Source organism: Phyllobates terribilis, unplaced genomic scaffold (assembly GCF_046119375.1).
Source record: "Phyllobates terribilis strain yellow unplaced genomic scaffold, ASM4611937v1 Scaffold_3__8_contigs__length_932513732, whole genome shotgun sequence".
Taxonomy (NCBI): Eukaryota; Metazoa; Chordata; class Amphibia; order Anura; family Dendrobatidae; genus Phyllobates; species Phyllobates terribilis.
In genome coordinates, this window is record NW_027362763.1 from 672,715,981 (window position 1) to 672,728,790 (window position 12,810).

The 12,810-nt window shown below is 27.6% G+C and overlaps 1 protein-coding gene across 1 annotated transcript in view; it reads right to left on the minus strand.

Annotated features, from left to right (window-relative positions):
- Positions 1-12,810, minus strand: part of ALK (ALK receptor tyrosine kinase) — a 1,279,208-nt gene that overhangs the window by 926,753 nt on the left and 339,645 nt on the right. Inside the window, exon 2 of the mRNA XM_073671793.1 lies at positions 10,797-10,907. Within this exon, the coding sequence (XP_073527894.1) occupies positions 10,797-10,907 (111 nt within the window). The remainder of the gene's footprint in view (positions 1-10,796; positions 10,908-12,810) is intronic.

Sequence of the window (12,810 nt, forward strand, 5' to 3'; positions counted from 1 at the left end):
CTATTATCTATCATCTATCTATTATCTATTATCTATCTATTATCTATCATCTATTATCTATCATCTATCTATTATCTATCTATCATCTATCTATTATCTATCTATTATCTATCATCTATCTATTATCTATCTATTATCTATCATCTATCTATTATCTATCATTTATCTATTATCTATCATCTATATATCTATCTATCTATTATCTATCATCTATCTATCTATTTATTATCTATCATCTATCTATTTATTATCTATCATCTATCTATTATCTATCATCTATCTATTATCTATCATCTATCTATCTATTATCTATCTATCATCTATCTATCATCTATCATCTATCTATCATCTATTATCTATCATCTATCATCTATCTATTATCTATCATCTATCTATTATCTATCTATTATCTATCTATTATCTATCTATCATCTATTATCTATCTATTATCTATCTGTTATCTATCTATCATCTATCTATTATCTATCTACAGTGGTGGCCAAAAGTATTGGCACCCCTGCAATTCTGTCAGATAATACTCCGTTTCTTCCTGAAAATGATTGCAATCACAAATTCTTTGGTCTTATTATCTTCATTTAATTTGTCTTCAATGAAAAAACACAAAAAGAATTGTCCTAAAGCCAAATTGGATATAATTCCACACCAAACCTAAAAAAGGGGTGGACAAAAGTATTGGCACTGTTTGAAAAATCATGTGATGCTTCTCTAATTGGTGTAATTAACAGCACCTGTAACTTACCTGTGGCACCTAACAGGTGTTGGCAATAACTAAATCACACTTGCAGCCAGTTAACATGGATTAAAGTTGACTCAACCTCTGTCCTGTGTCCTTGTGTGTACCACATTGAGCATGGAGAAAAGAAAGAAGACCAAAGAACTGTCTGAGGACTTGAGAAACCAAACTGTGAGGAAGCATGAGCAATCTCAAGGCTACAAGTCCATCTCCAAAGACCTGAATGTTCCTGTGTCTTCCGTGCGCAGTGTCATCAAGAAGTGTAAAGCCCATGGCACTGTGGATAACCTCCCTAGATGTGGACGGAAAAGAAAAATTGACGAGAGATTTCAACGCAAGATTGTGCGGATGGTGGATAAAGAACCTCAACTAACATCCAGACAAGTTCAAGCTGCCCTGCAGTCCGAGGGTACAACAGTGTCAACCCGTACTATCCGTCGGCGTCTGAATGAAAAGGAACTGTATAGTAGGATACCCAGGAAGACCCCACTTCTTACCCCGAGACATAAAAAAGCCAGGCTGGAGTTTGCCAAAACTTACCTGAGAAAGCCTAAAACGTTTTGGAAGAATGTTCTCTGGTCAGATGAGACAAAAGTAGATGGGAAAAAGCATCAACATAGAGTGTACAGGAAAAAAAGAGGCATTCAAAGAAAAGAACACGGTCCCTACAGTCAAACATGGCGGAGGTTCCCTGATGTTTTGGGGTTGCTTTGCTACCTCTGGCACTGGACTGCTTGACCGTGTGCATGGCATTATGAAGTCTGAAGACTACCAACAAATTTTGCAGCATAATGTAGGGCCCAGTGTGAGAAAGCTGGGTCTCCCTCAGAGGTCATGGGTCTTCCAGCAGGACAATGACCCAAAACACACTTCCAAAAGCACTATAAAATGGTTTGAGAGAAAGCACTGGAGACTTCTAAGGTGGCCAGCAATGAGCCAGACCTGAATCCCATAGAACACCTGTGGAGAGATCTCAAAATGGCAGTTTGGAGAAGGCACCCTTCAAATATCAGGGACCTGGAGCAGTTTGCCAAAGAAGAATGGTCTACAATTCCAGCAGAGCATTGTAAGAAACTCATTGATGGTTACCGGAAGCGGTTGATCACAGTTATATTGGCTAAAGGTTGTGCAACCAAGTATTAGGCTGAGGGTGCCAATACTTTTGTCTGGCCCTTTTTTGGAGTTTTGTGTGAAATGATCAATGATTTGATTTTTGCTTCATTCTCTTTTGTGTTTTTTCCTTGCAAGCAAATTAAATGAAGAGAATAAGACCAAAGAATTTGTGATTGCAATCATTTTCAGGAAGAAACTGAGTATTATCTGACAGAATTGCAGGGGTGCCAATACTTTTGGCCACCACTGTATTATCTATCATCTATCTATTATCTATCTATTATCTATTATCTATCTATCATCTATCTATTATCTATCATCTATCTATTATCTGTCTATTACCTATCTATTATCTATCATCTATCTATTATCTATCTATTACCTATCTATTATCTATCTATCTATCATCTATTTATTATCTATCTATTATCTATTATCTATCTATTATCTATCATCTATCTATCATCTATCTATTATCTATTATCTATCTATCATCTATCTATTATCTATTATCTATCATCTATCTATTATCTATCTAATACCTATCTATTATCTATCTATCTATCTATCATCTATTTATTATCTATCTATTATCTATCATCTATCTATTATCTATCATCTATCTATTATCTATCTATTATCTATTATCTATCTATCATCTATCTATTATCTATTATCTATTTATTATCTATCATCTATCTATTTATTATTTATTATCTATCATCTATCTATTATCTATCTATCTATTATCTATCTATTATCTATCTATCTACTATCTATTATCTTTCTATCATCTATCTATTATCTATCTATTATCTATCATCTATCTATTATCTATCTATTATCTATCATCTATCTATCTATTATCTATCTATTATCTATCATCTCTTATCTATCTATTATCTATTATCTATCTATTATCTATCTATCTATTATCTATCATCTATCTATCATCTATCTATTATCTATTATCTATCTATCATCTATCTATCTATTATCTATCTATCATCTATCTATTATCTATTATCTATCTATTATCTATCTATTTATCATCTATCTATTATCAATCTATTATCTATAATCTATCTATTATCTATCTATTATCTATCTATCATCTATCTATTATCTATCTATCATCTATCTATTATCTATCATCTATCTATTATCTATCTATTATCTATCTATCTATCATCTATCTATTATCTATCTATTATCTATCATCTATCATCTATCTATCTATTATCTATTATCTATCATCTATCTATTATCTATCATCTATCTATTATCTATCTATTATCTATCATCTATCTATCATCTATCTATTATCTATTATCTATTTATTATCTATCATCTATCTATTTATTATCTATCATCTATCTATTATCAATCTATTATCTATAATCTATCTATTATCTATCTATTATCTATCTATCATCTATCTATTATCTATCTATCATCTATCTATCATCTATCTATTATCTATCATCTATCTATTATCTATCTATTACCTATCTATTATCTATCTATCTATCTATCTATCATCTATTTATTATCTATCTATTATCTATTATCTATCATCTATCTATTATCTATCATCTATCTATTATCTATCTATCATCTATCTATTATCTATTTATTATCTATCATCTATCTATCTATTATCTATCTATCTATTATCTATCTATTATCTATCTATCTATTATATATTATCTATCTATTATCTTTCTATCATCTATCTAATATCTATCATCTATCTATTATCTATCAATTATCTATCATCTATCTATCTATTATCTATCTATTATCTATCATCTATTATCTATCTATTATCTATTATCTATCTATTATCTATCTATCTATTATCTATCATCTATCTATCATCTATCTATTATCTATCTATTATCTATTATCTATCTATCATCTATCTATCTATTATCTATCTATCATCTATCTATTATCTATTATCTATCTATTATCTATCTATTTATCATCTATCTATTATCAATCTATTATCTATAATCTATCTATTATCTATCTATTATCTATCTATCATCTATCTATTATCTATCTATCTATCATCTATCTATTATCTATCATCTATCTATTATCTATCTATTATCTATCTATCTATCTATCATCTATCTATTATCTATCTATTATCTATCATCTATCATCTATCTATCTATTATCTATTATCTATCATCTATTATCTATCATCTATCTATTATCTATCTATCATCTATCTATTATCTATTTATTATCTATCATCTATCTATTTATTATCTATCATCTATCTATTATCTATCTATCTATTATCTATCTATTATATATTATCTATCTATTATCTATCTATCATCTATCTATTATCTATCTATCATCTATCTATCATCTATCTATTATCTATCATCTATCTATTATCTATCTATCTATCTATCTATCTATCATCTATCTATTATCTATCTATTATCTATTATCTATCATCTATCTATTATCTATCTATTATCTCTCTATCATCTATCTATTATCTATCTATCATCTATCTATTATCTATTTATTATCTATCATCTATCTATTATCTATCTATCTATCTATTATCTATCTATTATCTATCTATCTATTATATATTATCTATCTATTATCTATCTATCATCTATCTATTATCTATCTATTATCTATCATCTATCTATTATCTATCTATCTATTATCTATCTATCTATTATCTATCTATTATCTATTATCTATCTATTATCTATCTATTATCTATCATCTATCTATCATCTATCTATCATCTAACTATTATCTATTATCTATCTATCATCTATCTATCTATTATCTATCTATCATCTATCTATTATCTATTATCTATCTATTATCTATCTATTTATCATCTATCTATTATCAATCTATTATCTATAATCTATCTATTATCTATCTATTATCTATCTATCATCTATCTATTATCTATCTATCATCTATCTATTATCTATCATCTATCTATTATCTATCTATCTATCATCTATCTATTATCTATCTATTATCTATCATCTATCATCTATCTATCTATTATCTATTATCTATCATCTATCTATTATCTATCATCTATCTATTATCTATCTATTATCTATCATCTATCTATCATCTATCTATTATCTATTATCTATTTATTATCTATCATCTATCTATTTATTATCTATCATCTATCTATTATCAATCTATTATCTATAATCTATCTATTATCTATCTATTATCTATCTATCATCTATCTATTATCTATCTATCATCTATCTATCATCTATCTATTATCTATCATCTATCTATTATCTATCATCTATCTATTATCTATCATCTATCTATTATCTATCTATTACCTATCTATTATCTATCTATCTATCTATCATCTATTTATTATCTATCTATTATCTATTATCTATCATCTATCTATTATCTATCATCTATCTATTATCTATCTATTATCTATTATCTATCTATCATCTATCTATTATCTATTTATTATCTATCATCTATCTATTTATTATCTATCATCTATCTATTATCTATCTATCTATTATCTATCTATTATCTATCTATCTATTATATATTATCTATCTATTATCTTTCTATCATCTATCTATTATCTATCATCTATCTATTATCTATCAATTATCTATCATCTATCTATCTATTATCTATCTATTATCTATCATCTATTATCTATCTATTATCTATTATCTATCTATTATCTATCTATCTATTATCTATCATCTATCTATCATCTATCTATTATCTATCTATCATCTATCTATCTATTATCTATCTATCATCTATCTATTATCTATTATCTATCTATTATCTATCTATTTATCATCTATCTATTATCAATCTATTATCTATAATCTATCTATTATCTATCTATTATCTATCTATCATCTATCTATTATCTATCTATCTATCATCTATCTATTATCTATCATCTATCTATTATCTATCTATTATCTATCTATCTATCATCTATCTATTATCTATCTATTATCTATCATCTATCATCTATCTATCTATTATCTATTATCTATCATCTATTATCTATCATCTATCTATTATCTATCTATCATCTATCTATTATCTATTTATTATCTATCATCTATCTATTTATTATCTATCATCTATCTATTATCTATCTATCTATTATCTATCTATTATATATTATCTATCTATTATCTATCTATCATCTATCTATTATCTATCTATCATCTATCTATCATCTATCTATTATCTATCATCTATCTATTATCTATCTATCTATCTATCTATCATCTATCTATTATCTATCTATTATCTATTATCTATCATCTATCTATTATCTATCTATTATCTCTCTATCATCTATCTATTATCTATCTATCATCTATCTATTATCTATTTATTATCTATCATCTATCTATTATCTATCTATCTATCTCTATCTATCTATTATCTATCTATTATCTATCTATCTATTATATATTATCTATCTATTATCTATCTATCATCTATCTATTATCTATCTATTATCTATCATCTATCTATTATCTATCTATCTATTATCTATCTATCATCTATCTATTATCTATCTATCTATTATCTATCTATTATCTATTATCTATCTATTATCTATCTATTATCTATCATCTATCTATCATCTATCTATCATCTATCTATTATCTATTATCTATCTATCATCTATCTATCTATTATCTATCTATCATCTATCTATTATCTATTATCTATCTATTATCTATCTATTTATCATCTATCTATTATCAATCTATTATCTATAATCTATCTATTATCTATCTATTATCTATCTATCATCTATCTATTATCTATCTATCATCTATCTATTATCTATCATCTATCTATTATCTATCTATCATCTATCTATTATCTATCTATTATCTATCATCTATCATCTATCTATCTATTATCTATTATCTATCATCTATCTATTATCTATCATCTATCTATTATCTATCTATTATCTATCATCTATCTATCATCTATCTATTATCTATTATCTATTTATTATCTATCATCTATCTATTTATTATCTATCATCTATCTATTATCAATCTATTATCTATAATCTATCTATTATCTATCTATTATCTATCTATCATCTATCTATTATCTATCTATCATCTATCTATCATCTATCTATTATCTATCATCTATCTATTATCTATCATCTATCTATTATCTATCTATTACCTATCTATTATCTATCTATCTATCATCTATTTATTATCTATCTATTATCTATTATCTATCATCTATCTATTATCTATCATCTATCTATTATCTATCTATTATCTATTATCTATCTATCATCTATCTATTATCTATTTATTATCTATCATCTATCTATTTATTATCTATCATCTATCTATTATCTATCTATCTATTATCTATCTATTATCTATCTATCTATTATATATTATCTATCTATTATCTTTCTATCATCTATCTATTATCTATCATCTATCTATTATCTATCAATTATCTATCATCTATCTATCTATTATCTATCTATTATCTATCATCTATTATCTATCTATTATCTATCTATTATCTATCTATCTATTATCTATCATCTATCTATCATCTATCTATTATCTATCTATTATCTATTATCTATCTATCATCTATCTATCTATTATCTATCTATCATCTATCTATTATCTATTATCTATCTATTATCTATCTATTTATCATCTATCTATTATCAATCTATTATCTATAATCTATCTATTATCTATCTATTATCTATCTATCATCTATCTATTATCTATCTATCTATCATCTATCTATTATCTATCATCTATCTATTATCTATCTATTATCTATCTATCTATCTATCATCTATCTATTATCTATCTATTATCTATCATCTATCATCTATCTATCTATTATCTATTATCTATCATCTATTATCTATCATCTATCTATTATCTATCTATCATCTATCTATTATCTATTTATTATCTATCATCTATCTATTTATTATCTATCATCTATCTATTATCTATCTATCTATCTATTATCTATCTATTATATATTATCTATCTATTATCTATCTATCATCTATCTATTATCTATCTATCATCTATCTATCATCTATCTATTATCTATCATCTATCTATTATCTATCTATCTATCTATCTATCTATCATCTATCTATTATCTATCTATTATCTATTATCTATCATCTATCTATTATCTATCTATTATCTCTCTATCATCTATCTATTATCTATCTATCATCTATCTATTATCTATTTATTATCTATCATCTATCTATTATCTATCTATCTATCTCTATCTATCTATTATCTATCTATTATCTATCTATCTATTATATATTATCTATCTATTATCTATCTATCATCTATCTATTATCTATCTATTATCTATCATCTATCTATTATCTATCTATCTATTATCTATCTATCATCTATCTATTATCTATCTATCTATTATCTATCTATTATCTATTATCTATCTATTATCTATCTATTATCTATCATCTATCTATCATCTATCTATCATCTATCTATTATCTATTATCTATCTATCATCTATCTATCTATTATCTATCTATCATCTATCTATTATCTATTATCTATCTATTATCTATCTATTTATCATCTATCTATTATCAATCTATTATCTATAATCTATCTATTATCTATCTATTATCTATCTATCATCTATCTATTATCTATCTATCATCTATCTATTATCTATCATCTATCTATTATCTATCTATCATCTATCTATTATCTATCTATTATCTATCATCTATCATCTATCTATCTATTATCTATTATCTATCATCTATCTATTATCTATCATCTATCTATTATCTATCATCTATCTATTATCTATCTATTATCTATCATCTATCTATCATCTATCTATTATCTATTATCTATTTATTATCTATCATCTATCTATTTATTATCTATCATCTATCTATTATCAATCTATTATCTATAATCTATCTATTATCTATCTATTATCTATCTATCATCTATCTATTATCTATCTATCATCTATCTATCATCTATCTATTATCTATCATCTATCTATTATCTATCATCTATCTATTATCTATCTATTACCTATCTATTATCTATCTATCTATCATCTATTTATTATCTATCTATTATCTATTATCTATCATCTATCTATTATCTATCATCTATCTATTATCTATCTATTATCTATTATCTATCTATCATCTATCTATTATCTATTTATTATCTATCATCTATCTATTTATTATCTATCATCTATCTATTATCTATCTATCTATTATCTATCTATTATCTATCTATCTATTATATATTATCTATCTATTATCTTTCTATCATCTATCTATTATCTATCATCTATCTATTATCTATCAATTATCTATCATCTATCTATCTATTATCTATCTATTATCTATCATCTATTATCTATCTATTATCTATCTATTATCTATCTATCTATTATCTATCATCTATCTATCATCTATCTATTATCTATCTATTATCTATTATCTATCTATCATCTATCTATCTATTATCTATCTATCATCTATCTATTATCTATTATCTATCTATTATCTATCTATTTATCATCTATCTATTATCAATCTATTATCTATAATCTATCTATTATCTATCTATTATCTATCTATCATCTATCTATTATCTATCTATCTATCATCTATCTATTATCTATCATCTATCTATTATCTATCTATTATCTATCTATCTATCTATCATCTATCTATTATCTATCTATTATCTATCATCTATCATCTATCTATCTATTATCTATTATCTATCATCTATTATCTATCATCTATCTATTATCTATCTATCATCTATCTATTATCTATTTATTATCTATCATCTATCTATTTATTATCTATCATCTATCTATTATCTATCTATCTATCTATTATCTATCTATTATATATTATCTATCTATTATCTATCTATCATCTATCTATTATCTATCTATCATCTATCTATCATCTATCTATTATCTATCATCTATCTATTATCTATCTATCTATCTATCTATCATCTATCTATTATCTATCTATTATCTATTATCTATCATCTATCTATTATCTATCTATTATCTCTCTATCATCTATCTATTATCTATCTATCATCTATCTATTATCTATTTATTATCTATCATCTATCTATTATCTATCTATCTATCTATCTATTATCTATCTATCTATTATATATTATCTATCTATTATCTATCTATCATCTATCTATTATCTATCTATTATCTATCATCTATCTATTATCTATCTATCTATTATCTATCTATCATCTATCTATTATCTATCTATCTATTATCTATCTATTATCTATTATCTATCTATTATCTATCATCTATCTATCATCTATCTATCATCTATCTATTATCTATTATCTATCTATCATCTATCTATCTATTATCTATCTATCATCTATCTATTATCTATTATCTATCTATTATCTATGTATCATCTATCTATTATCTATCTATTATCAATCTATTATCTATAATCTATCTGTTATCTATCTATCATCTGTCTATCATCTATCATCTATCTATCTACTATCTATCATCTATCTATTATCTATCTACATTCACACCTGCACTCTCGCCATAATGAAGATTTCCTCCTATGTGATTACCGCCATCATCTGAATCCTGTGATCGCCTGCAGATTAGATCCAGTGGATTCAACACTTTATAATGATCATGCGTCAATAACAGAACAATCTCCAATCATAGTGATTGATAATTCCCACATAAAACCTAGACTACATGTCCCCTACCACAAACACACCCGCACTTACCCCCCAGAGGCAGTAAGTCTATGTGCGGCACTTACCGTGCTTGGGTCTGGCGCCATTGTATGAGAACACTTCCCTCATAATCCAGGAAATATTCCAGGTGTAAAAATTCAGAGGATTACTAGATGAGCTCTTCACATAATGAAACCCTGGAACAGACAAAAACATGGTCATCAAATCATTCCTATAAGAAACAAAGGTATTATGTGCTACAGAGCTGAGATCTCCAATCATTGCCTGCTGGTTCAGTGTCTGAACACAGCTCTGTAGTATAGCAATGTATGTAACGCATGATCTGCACCAGCAGAATAGTGATTTCAGCTCTGGGGTATAATACAGGATATAACTCAGGATCAGTAATGTAGTGTATGTACACAGTGACTGCACCAGCTGAATAGTGAGTGCAGCTCTGGAGTATAATACAGGATGTAACTCAGGATCAGTAATGTAATGTATGTACACAGTGACTGCACCAGCAGAATAGTGAGTGCAGCTCTGGAGTATAATACAGGATGTAACTCTGGATTAGTAATGTAATGTATGTACACAGTGACTGCACCAGCAGAATAGTGAGTGCAGCTCTGGAGTATAATACAGGATGTAACTCAGGATCAGTAATGTAATGTATGTACACAGTGACTGCACCAGCAGAATAGTGAGTGCAGCTCTGGAGTATAATGCAGGATGTAACTCAGGATCAGTAATGTAATGTATGTACACAGTGACTGCACCAGCAGAATAGTGAGTGCAGCTCTGGAGTATAATACAGGATGTAACTCTGGATCAGTAATGTAATGTATGTACACAGTGACTGCACCAGCAGAATGGTGAGTGCAGCTCTGGAGTATAATACAGGATGTAACTCAGGATCAGTACAGGATCAGTAATGTAATGTATGTACACAGTGACTGCACCAGCAGAATAGTGAGTGCAGCTCTGGAGTATAATACAGGATATAACTCAGGATCAGTAATGTAATGTATGTACACAGTGACTGCACCAGCAGAATAGTGAGTGCAGCTCTGGAGTATAATACAGGATGTAACTCTGGATCAGTAATGTAATGTATGTACACAGTGACTGCACCAGCAGAATGGTGAGTGCAGCTCTGGAGTATAATACAGGATGTAACTCAGGATCAGTACAGGATCAGTAATGTAATGTATGTACACAGTGACTGCACCAGCAGAATAGTGAGTGCAGCTCTGGAGTATAATACAGGATGTAACTCAGGATCAGTAATGTAATGTATGTACACAGCGACTGCACCAGCAGAATAGTGAGTGCAGCTCTGGGGTATAATACAGGATGTAACTCAGGATCAGTAATGTAATGTATGTACACAGTGACTGCACCAGCAGAATAGTGAGTGCAGCTCTGGGGTATAATACAGGATGTAATATATTTTGAGACTACAAATTGCAATATGGGATTTGGAGTTCGCCTTTAAGACATGAGTCGTGTAATCCTCTAAGTAGTTGGCTTTTGGCTTTGGATCACAATCCTTATTATCTGACCTTTCTGATGTGTTTTATATTCCCACAGAGGACAGTGAATCAATCTCAATAAATGGATAATGGAGTGTCCTTCAATCTGATAACATGAAATTTATCACTCAAAGTCACTAAAATTTTATTTTGTGGCCTTTAGAATTTGTGATGGTATCGTAAGAGGCCAGGTGCAGTATACGGTATATACCACTGACCACCGGAGACTGGATATTGCACAGTGCGGGCCGTGACACACAGAAACCCAGTTCTTGCTGACAGTTACTGTCCTCCCAGGGGAGTTACGACTGCGGTCGCAGAGGTCGCGACCGGGCCCATGTGGGTGGGGGCCTGCTGACGCTCACATAAACTTCAACTGGATGTGCGTCCTCGGACTCACATTCAGCTGAAGTGTATTGCAGCGCAGAGACCCGTTGGGTCCATGCGAGGCAATACACGCTGCTGGCCAATCAGAAACCGGCAGCTGATGTCGGTGTGCACGTGACTGGGGCTGCATGGCAGTGACATCAGGCGGTACCGTCGCTTGCACTCGGAAGTAAAAAGA